This window comes from Salmo salar, chromosome 16 (assembly GCF_965601325.2).
Source record: "Salmo salar chromosome 16, fSalSal1, whole genome shotgun sequence".
Taxonomy (NCBI): Eukaryota; Metazoa; Chordata; class Actinopteri; order Salmoniformes; family Salmonidae; genus Salmo; species Salmo salar.
In genome coordinates, this window is record NC_138306.1 from 72,950,425 (window position 1) to 72,968,896 (window position 18,472).

Below are 18,472 nucleotides of genomic sequence, written 5' to 3' on the forward strand. Positions count from 1 at the left end.
GAATGTTCTTGTATTTGATTTTGACCTGCTGCCATGTCCGTTTTGGCCCGTTCATGTTTAATCTACACACACACACACACACACACACACACACACACACATTTAATGGAGTCACACTGCAAAAAATTACTTGGTATTTTTGTCTTGTTTTCAGTAAAAATATCAAAAAATCTATCATAGCTTTATACAGTGTGATGGAGTTACTTTACACAATTTCACTCATATCTGCAGTGCATTTCAATTAAAAATTTAACCGTTTCATAATTACAGTACAACTGCATTTTTGGAGATGTGAATTAAATATTTGAATTGTAATTGTGATGTTTCAGCGGAGCGGTGACTGTGTAATTGTGCACTACTTACGCATTCAGGCGGTCTGCAATACTTTGCCACGCTTTTTCTCTTTGCTTTATCACTGTGGCGGTGTTGCCTTTCTTCTTAATTATATATTTTACCTCCTCGTATGCCTCCATGAGGATTTGTGCTTCCGACGGGGAAAAGTACGCGGCTCTAGTTGCCATGGTAAATCAGTTAATCTGTGATCTGTGGCGGGGTCTATTTGAGTGAGCCGTGAGCGCGCACCTATCCAGGATTGGTTTCACCTGGCTTAATGAATCCGTGTCTGCTCATCCTGGCTTGGTCTTTGTGCAACCAATTAAGCCTGGACGCACATGTTTTGGCTTCATTGAGCTCAGCTGAGTCATTTATCCCGGATGTCTTAATTCTACTTTTGTGCAACAGGCCCCTGGTCTTGGGGACCAAAAAGGGTGCACATTTTTGTTTTCGCTCTAGCACTACACACCTGATTCAAATCATCAAAGCTTGATGAGGAGTTGATGATTTGAATCAGGTGTGTAGTGCTAGGGCAAACACAAATATGTGCACCCCTTTGGGTCCCCAGGACCAGGTTGAGAACCACTGCTATAGTGCTCAAAATGGTCATGGCTAAACATATTTTGTCAAATTAAAAAGTTGAGTTTTGTATTTTAGCTAACCCTAACCCTTTTCTTAACCTTAACCTGCTACATTAATTATCCTAACCTGCAGAGTAAATTATCCTAACCTGCTACAAAAAGTGAAATCTGAAGTTAATTTGACAAAAGCTAGAACCCTTCTAGCCATGACCTAAAATAGACGTCCCACTCCCATTCAAGTAAAACTTGCAGTGAAACCCAGTGGCAACAGAGGGCGCACATCAAGAAAGGACAGAATGGATGGTCAATGCAATGCAGATTTCAACCGCGCAGTAGTGAGCCTCAAAACATGAAAACCGCATGGCTTAGCATTACCGACTTCAGCGGGAGTTGCTAATGACGTAGGCTACACAACCAGCCTATGCTCGCCTTCTCTGGCCAGCCAAGGCCAATCTGTCAATATTAGAATAAGGTCTCTAGTAAAACCGAAAACTCCTTGAAAAAAAACTGACTGTGAGCCTAAATAAAAATAGGCAAACATGCACAAGCCAGCTGTGCTGTTTTTCCTCTGCATTCAAGACTGAGTCCAAGTCCTGCAACTGTGAATTTATACATGTATTGTACATAAAACAAATAATTGGCTACTATATTATTAGTGATGTATCCGTTTATTAATAACTGATCGCTTAATAACAGCTTGTAGCCGAGCATAGCCGACTCCAATCCATGGACCCAACAAGAGGTCAGCCATGGGTCTACTACCTGCATACCTGTCGTTCATCTGACAAGCAACCCCTTTGGTACGGGATGCACTTCAAATGTAAAGTATGCAGAAATATGTAACAACAAATGCATAAACTTTAGAGCCGAGGACGAATGATGTTTTGTTCAGTGAAGAAATCTCTTTTGCAAGCTTACCTGTTCAACAGAGGTCACTCTTCTCTGAAAATTGTTCGGGACGTGATTTGCGTAACTGAATATTATGAGTGGTTATACGATTCTAACACCCTGGAAAGAAAATGGTGTCGCCACACATGATTTGCGTAATTGAACATCACTTCATGAGGAGTCACAAGATTCTAACTCCCCTGGAGAGAAAACTATATCGCCCGAACAGGGACTTGAACCCTGGACCCTCAGATTAAAAGTCTGATGCTCTACCGACTGAGCTATCCGGGCTCTTGTAGAATGAACCGCCATTATATATCATAACCAACGTTAGAAACTCTCAAAAATTATCAACACAAACATTGGAACTGTCAGCCTGCCACCTGATGGTTTAGTCTTGACTGGTCAGTTGTTTTGTGGGGTATTTGTAAATAAGGGAAAATTGCCCCATAGACAGGGGCATTGTCCCCCACTTTCTAAAGTTTCTCTTTTTATTGAATACCCCCCCAAAAAACAAAAACAACAACTGCCCACTTATTAAGGAGGGCATTTCCCCCCCAAATTACCCTATATTTATGCTAAAATGTTTATCATATTCTACTGCTCCATTTACTTTATGTTGTTATTCTTATATTTTATTATTCATTACAAGTAAGCATTTCATTGGACAGTGTATACCATGTGTATCCCGTACATACAAAACTAAACTTGAATTACATAAAGTTATTAAATACAGTTTTATTGATGATTTACAACTGTACAAAATGGCAATTTACAGGACAATCTATAAAAACAAAAACAGATAGGCTATGCGTGTCAGCTCAGGCATCCTACTACCTCATTGTTAAGCTTGTACCACAGTGGCTTGTACCACTGTGTCCCAGGAGACACTTTACATTATTCAAATCCATTCTTCCATGTCTGCCTTCTATTTTTATCCAGGGTCTGATTCAGATTGGAGTCTCTGGCTGGCCACTCAATTACATGAATATATCAATCAATAAAGCGAGCAGCGCTGCAGACCTTGCCTTCTAGAAATTAATACCCAGCTGTAGAGTCTCTGACAGTATCTATTGGAAGCATCTGTCATCTTTAGCCTGGTCCCAGATCTGTTAGTGCTGTATGGTCGACCATATTGGGCTGGTTATACAGCACTTAAACAGATCTGGGACCAGGCAAGTCTACTTGTGAGTCCAGAGTCAGTGTGAACCACAAAAACAAAACACTTGTAAATCACCATGCATCTCAACCTCAACTCTATGACGGTGGCACAAGCCCTGGTTAAAATAAAGTCATGCAAATATGAACTGATCAATATCAATATACTGACAATGATAAGTGACATCCTTTGGATTCAATAAAAGTCAATAAGGTGCATTATCTTTCTTCCCCAGACAGTTGGGCAGAAAAAACCATGCAGCTTGCCTGATGCTGACTATTCTATCCAGCTATTAGTGTTGATTGAAGGTCCATTTCTGTATAGTTATGGGATGGTTGTGCTTAAAGGGGCAATCTGCAGTTACTATATGAATTTTTGGACATGTCCATTTTGGATATAAACCCATTGATTCTTGGAGATTATTCGTTATAAATGCCCCATGAGCTAAGTTCAACTGTCGTACCCCATCAGAAGCCAAAATATAAACTTGTAAATGTAAAAAAAAACACTGTATAGCCTCAAAACATGGTTCAAACGGAATGGATGGCCAGTCCTCGCATCCACAGCTCTGTCTATGAATTTCAGTGTGGTTACATTTCTCCAGCCCCATCCTTCAACCTTTTACTGAAACAGTGGTGGGGGGGTGATTTGTTATCATTTCAACTGTGGATTGCCGCTTTAAGCGCTTAAATATGGCACTGAAGAGGCTGAAGTTACATGTTCCAACCAGCCCGGTAAGTTTACTTTTTTTCATTTAAAAGATTGTTTGTATGACACAAAAACAATAACTATTATGTGTTTATTGTATATCTCAACTATCTACACCTCAATGATATACTTAGAATAGTCCGACGTCCTGATTTGATTCATGCCAGTATGTCTATGCACACGGTGTATATCGGTTTAGTGCCTGCTTCATGTCTATGAGGTCTTTGTACAATCTACCGCCCAATCCCAAAAGGATTCCTAGTGCCAGTGCAGTCATACTTCAGTAGAAGTCTGCTCTTCTGTCATATATATATATATGAGAACACAATTTTTTTCTGAAAGTGCAATAAATATAAGCAACACAAAGAGAAAAAACTAAGAATAAAAAAATAATGACAAACTACTAAATCTTTTTTTTAAAAGTACATTACTGGCAGTTTACACCCACACCTGATTTGAAAATGAATGCAAGAAAAAGTCATTTCTGGATGGAAGTTGCCCTTAGGCACAGATCTAGGATCAGCTTACCCTCCCTAAATCCTAACCTTAACCATTATGGAGAGAAACCATAAAGCTGACCTTAGATTAGTGTCTAGGAGGCAACTATAAAAGCCGATAAATATGCTACGGGTTCCATGCTGTCAGTTATGATGAAGTCATCAACCACCGTCACTTGATTGGCTAAAGTGTCATCCAAGGAGGGTGTCAAGAAAAAGTCCTTGTAATCTTCCCACTGTTACTCGATTGTTTTTCTCTAGCCTAGAGTGAATAACATGGCATGCTGCTATCCCACAGGTCTATTCATCTGGGGTCAAAGGTGAAGCCATGGTCGAAAGTTCACAGATGAGCAGGAAGTTCTTCTCTGGTAGAATGAGGATGTGTGATGTGTTTGTGGGAGGGGGGTAGATAGGTGGGATCTCTCTGATCAGTTACGTCACCTGAGGAGAGAGGGAAACAATGGTATGGAACCCCATACACAAGATCTCTGTGTGTGTGTGTGTGTGTGTGTGTGTGTGTGTGTGTGTGTGTGTGTGTGTGTGTGTGTGTAAATACCTTGTGTATGTTGGGAGGCATGTCGTCCTCTGAGCCCTCCTCAGGTACAGTGTCAGGGTGTCGGCCTCCCCGTCCCTCCTCTGCCCAACCCCCCATGGGCACACGCGCCGACCTCACCACTCTGCCCTCCGGGCCGACAGAGTCTGGAGGAGTGACACACACACAGAGTGATATCAGTATGAGCCATATCAGTCATCTTCAATATCATTCCATATTAGGGAATGAGTGTCATTTTTCATGGCTGTCATGGTTACCAGTGTTTCCCCCGTAGCGACGCTGGCTGTTGCTCTGGAGTGGTGTCACATCCTGCCCCGGGGTGGTACCTCGGTCAGGGTTAGGGCCCGAGTTAGAGCTGGGGATTGGGCCAGGGGTGGTGATAGGGGTGGAGATAGGAAAGGTGTGTGAGCGGGGGATGGGGTTTCGGGGGTTAGGGTTCCCTCCCCCTGAACCCCCCTCCTCGGTGACGCTGTCACTACTGTCGTCACTGTCCTGCCTGTGCCAGGTGTGCCGGGACAACTCCCCTCCAGACTGCTGCTTATGGAGCTTCATAGAGGGATGGAGAGGGGGAGAGAGGAAGTGGGAGCGAGAGAGAGGGAGGGGGAGGGAGGGGAGAAGGAGGGAAGAAGAGGGGAGAGAGGAAGTGGGAGAGAGAGGGGAGGGGGAGAGACGCATTTACTTGACGCTCTTTATTGCAACATTTTTAAAACCATCCAGACACAGAGACAGAGACAGAGACAGAGACAGAGACAGAGACAGAGACAGAGACAGACACAGACAGACAGACAGACAGACAGACAGACAGACAGACAGACAGACAGACAGACCTCGTGTATATAGAGTGCGTGGACGCTCATCTCCGTGGAGGCGTATTCTGATAGGACGAGACTAGTCAGTTGACCTTCCCACACACTACTGCCTGAACTAGCAGTTCGAGCATCAGTACTGGTGGGGAGGGGGAGAGAAAGAGAGTTTGTTGATTGACGGTTAGTTGATAGACTGCTTGATTAGTTGTGGGAGGAGTGTGGGCTTTACCTTGATCCCGGCATGGCTCTGCTTGCAGAAGAGGCATGTCCGGCCGACCTATGGGCGGAGCTACAGCTGCCCCTCATGCTGCTGATTGAGAGGGAGCGCAAGGCTGACGCGCCGTCGCTAACACCCACCGGCCCGTGATTGGTCAAGGAGCCGTCCCGCCCCAGATGAAGAGAGGCCAATGAGGGGGGACCTGCCAGGAAGTTAGCTATCAGACTCCTTGGCTGAGAGAGCGAGCGAGCACACACACACACACACACACACACACACACACACACACACACAGAGAGAGAAAGAGAATTCGATTTTTACCTTTAATATCAGTGTAAACAAAAAACTCAGAAATGTATACAATGTTAACCTGTTAGGGCTAGGGGGCAGTATTGACACGGCCGGATAAAAAACATACCCGATTTAATCTGGTTACTATTCCTGCCCAGTAACTAGAATATGCATATAATTATTGGCTTTGGATAGAAAACACCCTAACGTTTCTAAAACTGCTTGAATGGTGTCTGTGGGTATAACAGAACTCAAATGGCAGGCCAACACCTGAAAAGATTCCATGCAGGAAGTGGCCTGTCTGACAAGTGGTGTTTCATCTTGGCTCTTTTTATTGAAGACTGAGGATCTTTGCTCTAACGTGACACTTCCTACGGCTCCCATAGGCTCTCAGAGCCCGGGAAAAAGCTGAACGATATCGAGGCAGGCTCTGGCTGAAACACATTATCGCTTTTGGCAAGTGGCCGATCAGAGTACTATGGGCTTAGGCGCGTGCCCGAGTCGACCGAATGCTTTATTTTCTTTTGTCTGTTTACCTAAACGCAGATTCCCGGTCGGAATATTATCGCTTTTTTATGAGAAAAATGGCATAAAAAAATTGATTTTAAACCGCGGTTGACATGCTTCGAAGTACGGTAATGGAATATTTAGAATTTTTTTGTCACGAATTGCGCCATGCTCGTCACCCTTATTTACCCTTTCGGATAGTGTCTTGAACGCACGAACAAAACGCCGCTGTTTGGATATAACTATGGATTATTTTGAACCAAACCAACATTTGTTATTGAAGTAGAAGTCCTGGGAGTGCATTCTGACGAAGACAACAAAGGTAATAACATTTTTCTTATAGTAAATGTGACTTTTCTGAGTGCTAAACTTGCTGGGTGTCTAAATAGCTAGCCCTGTGATGCCGGGCTATCTACTGAGAATATTGCAAAATGTGCTTTCACCGAAAATCTATTTTAAAATCGGACATATCGAGTGCATAGAGGAGTTCTGTATCTATAATTCTTAAAATAATTGTTATGCTTTTTGTGAACGTTTATCGTGAGTAATTTAGTAAATTCACCGGCAGTGTTCGGTGGGAATGCTAGTCACATGCTAGTCACATGCTAATGTAAAAAGCTGGTTTTTGATATAAATATGAACTTGATTGAACAAAACATGCATGTATTGTATAACATAATGTCCTAGGGTTGTCATCTGATGAAGATCATCAAAGGTTAGTGCTGCATTTAGCTGTGGTTTGGGTTTATGTGACATTATATGCTAGCTTGAAAAATGGGTGTCTGATTATTTCTGGCTGGGTACTCTGCTGACATAATCTAATGTTTTGCTTTCGTTGTAAAGCCTTTTTGAAATCGGATAGTGTGGTTAGATTAACGAGAGTCTTGTCTTTAAAATGGTGTAAAATAGTCATATGTTTGAAAAATTGAAGTTTTTGCATTTTTGAGGTTTTTGAATAACGCGCCACGGGATTACACTGGCTGTTAAGTAGGTGGGACGATTTGGTGCCACCTATCCTAGAGAGGTTAAACTTGAAATCAAAATTGAAGTGTCAATTTATATATTGGCATGTCTGACTGTCTCCCTACCTCTGACCCGGACAGTGAGGTGAGAGTGTGTCTGTCTCCTGTAGCCTCTCTCTGTACTCTCTCCTTCAGCTGGCTGATGAAGTGAGTGGTCTCGGTGGGGGGCTGCCACTGGGGGTTGGTGATGGCAAAATGCATCAGGGACAGCTCAGTCTTCCCATCCTCCGCCTGTTGGTAAATAGATGCCTCTGTCTTCCCCTCAGACATCCACTGGAGGGAGGGAGAGGAGGAGGAAGTAAGAGAAAGGTGAGAAGGAAGGAGTTAGGGACGGGAAAGGGTGAGAGAGAGAGGGAAAGAGAGTCACTATTTATGCATTGCCCATCTGTGTGTGTGTGTGTGTGTGTGTGTGTGTGTGTGTGTGTGTGTGTGTGTGTGTGTGTGTGTGTGTACGTATGAGTCGTGTGTGTATGTGTGTGTGTGTGTGAGTCTCACCGCGGGGTGTCCGTGCTGTCTGATGTCCATCTGAGCGAAGGAGCAGGTGTCTCCCACTCCTACCACCTCCACGGAAAAGTTCCTGAAAAAGTCAATGATCTCCAGAGACTTCCTCCTCAGACTGAAGATTAGGATGAAGGGAGTCACCAGGGGGCTGATCAGCTCCTCTAGGATAAACACCTGGACAGCCAGAGGAAAGGTTAAAACACCTGAATGCTGATCTAGGATCAGGTCCCCCCCCTGTACATATAATCGTCTTCATTACAACCTTAAAAGGGAACACTAATCCTAGACCAGCACTTCTAATCTGAGACGCTTTGTGAATACAGGCTCTGGCCAGGTAGAGAATAATATGCTATGTGCTTCAGAAATGATTCATAAGTTCATGCTTTATAAAGGGTGGCTATAGTGCTACTCACAGCCTTGTACTGGAAGAGCTGTGAGAACTGATCTCGTGTCTCGTAGCGATGGGCGTTGCCCTGCCAGTGGTCTGGCATGTAGTGGATGTGAGCCAGGATCACCCTGAGCAGCTGCTCTGGACAGTAAACCAGGTGTTTATCTGGGATAAAAGACCTGAGGAGAGAGGGAGAATGTGAAAGAATGTACTAAACCCTTCAAAACGACTTAGCACACAGACAGACACACACCTGCAGACAGTGATACACACTCCCAGCAGGGTGATGGATGACAGGACGTGTTCCACGGCGAGGACGTCTTCGTCGTAGATGGTCAGAGCAATGAGGACAGCCAATAGGGAGCCAGCAAAAAACGCCACGTTCTTAGCCACCACCGTCAGCAACGGGGACAGGAAGCAGTTCATATACCTAGAGGACGCCTGGGAGGAGGGACACACACAGAAGTGAAGAAAATCTGGCATTTAGCCACCACTGATAGCAACAGACAAGAATCAGTTCATCAATTTCACAATAATGACCTTACACACCTTGTGTGTGTGTGTGTGTGTGTGTGTGTGTGTGTGTTCAGTCCTACTTTGTAGCCCTTGCTGAGCCGTGACATCAGTTCATGGTCCAGCTCATTGAAGTGGCGAAGGTAACATCGACCGTACAGAGACCAACACCTCGCTCCCAAACTACCTGGCTCACGCTTTATCACCTACACACAAAGAAATGAGCTTTACAGTATCTGCTACACCTCCATAACGGAGCACAGCGGTGTGTGTGTGTGTCCCTACCTCTGTATAGCTGAAGAAGGCATACAGTATTTGCCAGACCAGTACGACAGGACAGAGTACGAGGTTGGCGATGCCGATCCACAGTATACGTGATGCCAGTTTGTCTGCCAGCTCCAGCCTGTTACCACCTCTCTTATACTGTGGCTTCAAACTCCACTCACTCTCAAACAGAGAGCCTGGGAAGGGGGGGGGTGAGAGAGAGACACAGAGAGAGCGAGAGAGAGAGACAGAGGGAGAGGTGAAAAGTAGGGATGCACAATATAAAAAATAAAAAGAATCGGTGAACATATCGGAATCAGACGATATTAGCTAAAAACGGCAACGTCGGTATCGGCCCGATTTCTAGTTTAACGCCGATGTGCAAAACCGATGTCAAAGCTACCGTGCATACCTATATAACGTAGGTACATAACGTAATGGCGCCACGTAAAATTTGGCGCTACACCTGCAACACAGCATTCCTCACCTATCCCACAATGCCTGCTGTGTGGATCGAGCACTCAACAAGTCGCGCAGACACTTGAAAGAGTAAGACATTTTCAGCGAGACAACTCAAAGGCAAAATCCATTAAAGCCAAGATAATGGAATTCAATGTCTTTGATAATCAACCGTTCTCTGTCATGGGTGATGTTGGCTTTCGCGACTGGTCGAGCACCGGTACACACTACCAAGTGCGCTATTTTTCAGATGTTGCCCTACTGGAGTTACACAGTAATAGCGTCACTGCTATTAGCTTCACGACATACTATGGAACGCTGTTTGGGTCTTTGGGTGTCAAAAAAGATACACGTCAAATAACACTATTTGACGCGTTAAATAAGCTTTTAATTTGACAAGTCAAATAACACAGTTCTATTATTGAATGTTGTGTGTTCTGAATTTGCACGTGTAAGCCAAGTGCCACCACTACTATCAGTAGCACTGTCAAAGCTGTACAAAAAAAAATCTGCAAACAAGCAAACACCGGCCACGAACGATATGTTTACAATACCGCGTTGGTAATAAAGCATTATCTGATCAACCGCAACATCTGGGGTAGCTAGCTAGCTTTAGCTTGGTACCTAGCTAGCACTAATACATCCTGCCTGAAAACAATGACCAGTTATTCTTAGCAATGATTTAGGAATCCTTGTGAGTAAGTATTAGCTAGGTTGCCACTTGTTGTTTGCCTATTGAAATTGAACTTCAGTTCATGAAAATAAATACCCAGCTAGCACAGTGGATCTGGGCCGATTCCGGCTGAGAGTCGGGGCACTCGGCTGAGAGTCAGACTCGGCCGACATCATGTGGCTACTTATGGCTAGGATGTGGGGATTGAGCTTGGGCCAATTCTGGTGTGAGTTATCTGGCCCAAATGTATTACTTGGTGCTCGGGCCGATTGGGGCTACTCTCTGGCAGATGATTACACGGGCTGCTTTATATAATTAACATCTCATTACTTATTTTTACATATTTTCTGTGATCAAAAAATACAATTAACATTTAAATGAAATTCTTTAAGTCCTGTGTAGTATTTTGATACTATGTGCAAGGCAATTGATAAGCATTTAAAAACGTTGTGGATCGAGCCTCCCGAGTTGTGCAGCTGTCTAAGACCCTGCATCGCAGTGCAAACTGCGCTGCTACAGATGCTGGTTCGAGACGCGTGCCGGCCACCACCGGGAGACCCATGAGGCGATGCACAATTGGCCCAGTGTCGTCCGAGCTAGGGGAGGGTTTGACCGGCCGGGATGTATTGGTCCCATCGCGGTGTAGCGACTCCTGTGGCGGGCCAGGCGCATGCACGCTGACACGGTCCCCATGTGTTTCCTCCGAGACAAAATCTTTATTTGTGGATGGGTATAATTTGTATGTATAAAATGTATAGTATTCATACTTAAAATGACTAAAATCGGGTAATTTTGAATACATTTATATCAATTTGCATCGGGCCGCTTCTAGGGAGATTCTGGTAAGACGCCGGCAAAGTCGGCTGAATTCTGGTAGACGGAAACGGCCCGATGTACTTGGGCCAATTCTGGGCAGTCATTCATTTTGATTCCGGGCCGAGTCCGACACCCGATTCAATAATTTCCGGCCCCACGGAAGAGTGCCGCTTCTGGGCCGATTCCTCATTGCTAGCTGGGTAGCTAGCCAGCTACTTAACCCTGTTGCCCAAAGCTAACGTTATAAGCAACCAGCTAACTTCATCTGACTAGTGAGGCTCAACCGGACCGGGTTATGTGTTGTGATGCTAGCCACAATAAGGATTAGGCACAATATTGGAATTTGCGGTTTGCCTTCAAAATAAAAGTACCTCTTTGAAAGTGATGCAGGTTACAATTTGTGGAATCCTGCCATATTTAGACTAGATTATGTTAAACAAGGTTGGAATGTGAAGCAATTAAATGGAGTATCAGTCTACTCGGTGACACCCACAGAACACAACTGTGAAGACTTTACGCAAATATTAGCGTTGTAGCTATTATCGCATGACTGTGACTGTGTGAAACCACCTCCCCAGTCAGCTTATTGTGTGTATTGACATTCATATTGCACTGTACAGCTTTAGCTAAGGATTGGGGATCAATGAAATGGGGTGTCAGTCTACTCAATACCAAATATATTTTTTCCCCAATGTCCTCCTCAGAGTTATCAAACCCCAAAACATCCACGCAGTATTGTTTTTCCTCGGGAATAGTGTTCAATACACATAGGTTGACAACAAATGTGGCTCAATTCACAGTTGTTTCAGAGTCACGCAACAAGAGCTACGACGCTAATGTTCTCTGGGTGTCACTGAGTAGACTGATATCCCATGTCATTGAACCACCATCCATAGGTAAGGCTGTACAGTGAAATAAGTATGCCCTCAATGCAATTCTAAAGTATAATACATCCAGTGTGATTTCAACAGATTTTTGTCAAATTAACAAATGATTGTCTTTTGTTGATTTTATATAACATTCCAACCTCGTTTAGCATGATCTACTCAATTGTGGCATAATTCTACTATTTGTATCACTGTCAATGACATACTTTTATTTAAGGCTAACCGCAAAGTCCACTATTGTGGCTAATCCTTACTGTGGCTAGTTTCCGATAGATGGGTCCGGCCACCATTAATCAAATAAGAACGGTCTTATAAATGAGGGTTATTTTGGATGATGACACCTATCTATATATACTGCTCCAAAAAATAAAGGGAACACTTAAACAACACATCCTAGATCTGAATGAAAGAAATAATCTTATTAAATACTTTTTTCTTTACATAGTTGAATGTGCTGACAACAAAATCACACAAAAATAATCAATGGGAATCCAATTTATCAACCCATGGAGGTCTGGATTTGGAGTCACACTCAAAATTAAAGTGGAAAACCACACTACAGGCTGATCCAACTTTGATGTCATGTCCTTAAAACAAGTCAAAATGAGGCTCAGTAGTGTGTGTGGCCTCCACGTGCCTGTATGACCTCCCTACAACACCTGGGCATGCTCCTGATGAGGTGGCGGATGGTCTCCTGAGGGATCTCCTCCCAGACCTGGACTAAAGCATCCGCCAACTCCTGGACAGTCTGTGGTGCAACGTGGCGTTGGTGGATGGAGCGAGACATGATGTCCCAGATGTGCTCAATTGGATTCAGGTCTGGGGAACGGGCGGGCCAGTTCATAGGATCAATGCCTTCCTCTTGCAGGAACTGCTGACACACTCCAGCCACATGACGTCTAGCATTGTCTTGCATTAGGAGGAACCCAGGGCCAACCACACCAGCATATGGTCTCACAAGGGGTCTGAGGATCTCATCTCGGTACCTAATGGCAGTCAGGCTACCTCTGGCGAGCACATGGAGGGCTGTGCGGCCCCCCAAAGAAATGCTACCCCACACCATGACTGACCCACCGCCAAACCGGTCATGCTGGAGGATGTTGCAGGCAGCAGAACGTTCTCCACGGCGTCTCCAGACTCTGTCACGTTGGTCACGTGCTCAGTGTGAACCTGCTTTCATCTGTGAAGAGCACAGGGCGCCAGTGGCGAATTTGCCAATCTTGGTGTTGTCTGGCAAATGCCAAACATCCTGCACGGTGTTGGGCTGTAAGCCCAACCCCCACCTGTGGACGTCGAGCCCTCATACCACCCTCATGGAGTCTGTTTCTGACCGTTTGAGCAGACACATGCACATTTGTGGCCTGCTGGAGGTCATTTTGCAGGGCTCTGGCAGTGCTTCTCCTGCTCCTCCTTGCACAAAGGCGGAGGTAGCGGTCCTGCTGCTGGGTTGTTGCCCTCCGACGGCCTCCTCCACGTCTCCTGATGTACTGGCCTGTCTCCTGGTAGCGCCTCCATGCTCTGGACACACAGCAAACCTTCTTGCCACAGCTCGCATTGATGTGCCATCCTGGATGAGCTGCACTACCTGAGCCACTTGTGTGGGTTGTAGACTCCGTCTCATGCTACCACTAGAGTGAAAGCACCGCCAGCATTCAAAAGTGACCAAAACATCAGCCAGGAAGCATAGGAACTGAGAAGTGGTCTGTGGTCCCCACCTGCAGAACCACTCCTTTATTGGGGGTGTCTTGCTAATTGCCTATAATTTCCACCAGTTGTCTATTCCATTTGCACAACAGCATGTGAAATGTATTGTCAATCAGTGTTGCTTCCTAAGTGGACAGTTTGATTTCACAGAAGTGTGATTGACTTGGAGTTACATTGTGTTGTTTAAGTGTTCCCTTTATTTTTTTGAGCAGTGTATTTAGATAGCTAACTATAGCTACTGAAACAGACTGTCATATTGCTACGTTTTTGGGGAAGAACATTGTTTGCATCCATCAGCTAGTTAGCTTTTATTTTAATGACCAGCACTGTAGGTGCGCGAGACAACTTGACCAGCATCATAGCATATGTATCGATGAATCGTTGTGACTTATGAAATACGAGTGACAGTGTAATCAATGTGTAATAACTACGAAAAAAATGTATGATTGCGTTAAATTATTATGTGACGTGCAGTCATACTCAGGTCCTGATTGGTCAACAAGCTTATTTGACGTGTATCTTTACCCAAACGGCGTCCATAGGAATCCTGGTCGAGAATGAAACTGAACAACCAAACAGCACAGCAAGTGAAAGAAATAGGTTTTGATTATGTTTTTACTGGTAATGGGGACATACATAAATGCCAACAAAATACATTTTTGGTCAGTGTGGTGTGTGTGTGTGTGTAACCTTTATTTAACTAGTCAGTTAAGAACAAATTCTTATTACCAATGACGGCCTACCCCGGCCAAACCCGGACAACACTGGGCCAATTGTGCGCCGCCCTATGGGACTCCCAACCACGGCCCGGATGTGATACAACATGGATTCGAACCAGGGACTGTAGTGACGCCTCTTGCACTGAGATGCAGTGCCTTAGACCGCTGCGTCCATGTGTGTGTGTGTTAACTATTTAACTGTACTAGAATGCTTAAAAGGCCACTAAAAAATGTTATATCGGTATGTTTTTTTTTTGGCAAGGAAAATATTGGAATCGGCCAAAAATGTCATATCGGTGCATCACTAGTGAGTGAAAAGTGTACCAAACAAAGCGTACCAAGCACTCCAACACACACACACACACACACACACCAACCTGGCCCCCAGAAGAAGATGAGTTCAAAGTTGTACTTGAGGCCGCGGGTGTAAAACACACTCTCCCCGAGCAGTGGCGGGCGGAAACGCACGGGAAGGAGGGACTTATTTATCATGGCAACCTGGAGGAAGAAGAAAGGGCTTTAGGTGGTGTTGTTTTTGATTGACAGGTGGTTCAGTAGCAGGAGTACAAGCGAGGAATGGTAAAGAAGCTGTACTCTGACACTAACACAAACACACGTGAGTGCACACAGACACACCATGTAGTTTTTGAAGCGCAGGATACGGTGGTATATGTCCAGTTCTGTGAGTTCTTTCTTGTGGATACAGATCTGGTGTTCCTTCTGGATCTCAACGATCCGGGCCTGAACCTCCTGCCATGTGAAGTATGGCAGCTCTGCCTAGAGAGGGGGGAGGAGAAGGGGGAGAATGAGAGGAGGAGAGAGGGAGACAAGGAGGAGGAGAGGGGGAGGGGAGGAGGAGAAGCGAGAGGAAAAGGGAGGAATAGAGGAGGGGTGGAGATCAGTAGTTGAACCAGTAGGTTGAAGACACGCAGACCGGCACACACACACACACACACTCACCATGCTCATCTTGAGTGCGTTGGTGTAGAAGGAGCGTATCTCCCAGTAGCAGCAGACGTTGTAGATGAACTTGATGAGGCGATGCAGCCAGAACACTCCAGATATCATCAACACAAACATCACTGCCACGTTGTCACGTATACTGACGGGAAAACAACAATCAGGTTGTCATGGATACTGGCGGGAAAACAACAAGCGGGCTGGCATGGATACTGGCGGGAAAACAACAAGCAGGTTGTCACGGATACCGGTGGGAAAACAATAAGCAGGTTGTCATGGATACCGGTGGGAAAACAACAAGCAGGTTGTCATGGATACCGGTGGGAAAACAACAAGCAGTAAGGACAATTTCCAGCATTCCTTATCAACTTGAGTGCTAAAGACGTGTTCATAAAGTGTTTAGAATGCATTTATAAAGCATTTATGAAGTGTTTATAAGCCTTACCTTGCGCTGCAGACGTCCACAGGCAGGAAGGCGTCAGGCAGCGTGACTTTGGAGGAGTCGGTGTGGTTGACAAACTTGTTAGCGAACAGAATGTCATAGTCCACACAGTTAGCCAAGAAGACTGTGAATCCTACCACAAACAGCAACTGGCTACAGAGGGGGAGAAAGGGGGAAAGAGGAGAGAGAAGTAAAAGTTAAAAACGACCCCTCAGGGCACCGACATGGACCACATAGAAGACATACGCACACACACACACACACACACACACACACACACACACACACACACACACACACACACACACACAGTGTACTTACACCAGCTCAAAGACCTCTCCCAGCAGCATACAGGTGAAGCCATTCTTCTGGTGCAGGTTATAGACGTGTCAGGGGTCAAGGATCAGATGATGACATAAAAGTAGCATGTGTCCTCTCATAATGAAAGTCTAGTCGGCTATAGTATTAACTCAGGTCACAAGCTCAACATTCCTCCTCCTGGAGAGCTACTGGGCGTGCAGGCTTTTATTCCAGCCCTGCTCTTACACACCAGATTCTATTATTCTCCCGGAAGGTGTTGACCCTTCCGGTCTTAAAATAACCCCTGGGGTAGTTGTAGTAGTGAATGATCCGGGAGTACAGAGACACAGAGGGGTAAAAGGATATCCTCTGGAAGAACAGGTCCAAATTCTCTATGTGGTGCCACGGCGCTGCAGAGAACAGTCAACAACAAAAACAGGTTAGTGTGTGTGCGTGTGCGTGTGCGTGTGTGTGTGTGTGTATCTACTTAAGAACTTTACACTTGTTTCCATCAGGTATGTGCACCAGCAGGTTCTCCTCTCCGGGTGGAGAGTCACTGTATGAAGCCTCTAGGCGCTGGTACTCTGTGTCAAAGTGTGCTGCCATGGTAACCACAGCTTCAGTTACACCCAGCAATCAAGCCCCTAGCTACTGATTGGACCTGTGGACCACAGAAAGGGTGGGAGAGAGAGAGATCAGTGCCATAAATCCACAGATAGTCTATTACAATAACCATCTGTCTTTCTCTTCCCTCATCTGCACTGGATTGAGTAACAGAGGGAGCCTCGTTCAGACATTCACCTACCCAGCTCCTCACATGAAAGTAGATAAAGGAGAGGAGGCGAGGAAAGGAAGCCAAACATGTAAATAAGCCATATCACACCTTTGCTCCATCAATCACTGGAACCCGGATGTAGCAATGCTTGAAAGACACGACAGCCAACTGACAGGTGTGGATACAGGCACACAAAAGCAATTCTTGCAGCAAATAATAAGCCATAATACTACAAAAGTTCCATGACCGTTTGCTTAGTATAAAACACCCGACGTTAATCATGTTGGCCAATGTAGACATGTCACTGGCAGAACGCTGCTGACACAATGGAACAGTGTTGCGAAATGTGCTCTGCGACTCGAGCGGAATCACAACCACAGACATTGAGACAGAGAGCGTTTTAAACCACATTATGGCCTACAAATATCCTATGGCTCTAATTTTACTCACGTGACAAATTGTGAGCGTCAAAAACCAAGTATATTAATGCTTTTCGACCAACGTTAGGAGCGTGGCTTTAATTTATATGCAATGGGCGTTCCTGATCCAGCTAGTCTTTTGAAAGGCGACAATGACACGCAGCCTCCTCCTATGTTATAATCTACATGTAAGTGTAAACATTGTTGCATCTTCGAGTCTTCAGCAAATAGTTTACCTGGAAAATGATTCGGCTACACGTATTTAGGCCTACATACAAGAAAATAGCCCACCTTTGTTGACCAAGCATAGATTAGCTCCATTCCAGGATTATTACACGTAAAGGGATTGCCGCTTACATTTCACCCTACAGAAAGAGAACATGGAACATTACAATTATAATATTATGAAATTGTAACGATAAGCCTATCCCACTGCTTACAATATAGCAATGATTTTATAAAGCACACACAAACTGTGTAACGTTAGCTAGGTAGCCCGGGAAAGTGTAGGCAAATGTGTTACCCTAGGAAGAACCGAAACCGTCAAGATTATTTGGTTCTCAGGATACTGGCAAAATGCTATTGTTGAAAAAAGGTGCTTGTTTATGACAGATCTACAAAAACATCAATGATTTAGCTCTATATTTTCATACTGCATTAGACTATTAGTCTGTCGCAGCCTACCTTTGATACGTCAACGGCAGGCGGTCTAATCGTCAAGGAGAATCGCCGAGCCCTTTTTTAGGTTTTGTTTTCGTGTTTCATTTTGAGTCTGAAGCGACATTTGGTTTCATTTCTGAAAACACATCATGTACACTAATGCCTGTCACGGCTGATGCATACCTGGTTTAGCCAATCAGAAGAGTGTTTTTCCCAAACGGGGAAAAAAACAGCCAGTCATAGACAGTAAGAGGTGGGCCCTCAAAGCTTCTGGTTCGGCTTTCATGACACGCCCTTTGAACCTCACACAGGGTTTTTGCCATGCAGGTTTTGGTTAATGGTCAATTATTAAATTCCTCCATATTTTGAATTAAATGTAAAGCAATCTCATCTATCGTCATCTAAAACGCAAAAGTATCTAGACTACATG

The 18,472-nt window shown here is 44.7% G+C and overlaps 1 protein-coding gene and 1 non-coding gene across 3 annotated transcripts; both read right to left on the reverse strand.

Annotated features, from left to right (window-relative positions):
- Positions 1 to 2,020: 2,020 nt before the first annotated feature.
- trnak-uuu (transfer RNA lysine (anticodon UUU)) lies at positions 2,021 to 2,093 on the reverse strand. Its single transcript has one exon. It is a non-coding gene; the product is annotated as a tRNA-Lys (tRNA).
- A 427-nt stretch (positions 2,094 to 2,520) lies between these two features.
- LOC106574532 (autophagy-related protein 9A) lies at positions 2,521 to 18,220 on the reverse strand. 2 transcript variants are annotated; one of them, XM_014150468.3, is made up of 20 exons: positions 18,067 to 18,220; positions 17,674 to 17,747; positions 16,689 to 16,849; positions 16,555 to 16,598; positions 16,210 to 16,274; positions 15,892 to 16,041; positions 15,447 to 15,588; positions 15,123 to 15,263; positions 14,864 to 14,984; positions 9,250 to 9,425; positions 9,048 to 9,170; positions 8,705 to 8,892; positions 8,477 to 8,630; positions 8,058 to 8,237; positions 7,629 to 7,835; positions 5,755 to 5,975; positions 5,547 to 5,664; positions 4,977 to 5,265; positions 4,723 to 4,865; positions 2,521 to 4,607 (listed from the first exon to the last, which is right to left on the reverse strand). In XM_014150468.3, the coding sequence occupies exons 3-20, from the start codon at positions 16,792 to 16,794 to the stop codon at positions 4,599 to 4,601; spliced, it is 2,577 nt and encodes an 858-aa protein (XP_014005943.1). In that variant the 5' UTR covers positions 16,795 to 16,849; positions 17,674 to 17,747; positions 18,067 to 18,220; the 3' UTR covers positions 2,521 to 4,598. The 2 variants fall into 2 exon arrangements, with proteins under 2 accessions (XP_014005943.1, XP_014005944.1); XM_014150469.3 differs by having other exon boundaries at positions 17,906 to 18,204.
- Between the last annotated feature and the right edge of the window lie 252 nt (positions 18,221 to 18,472).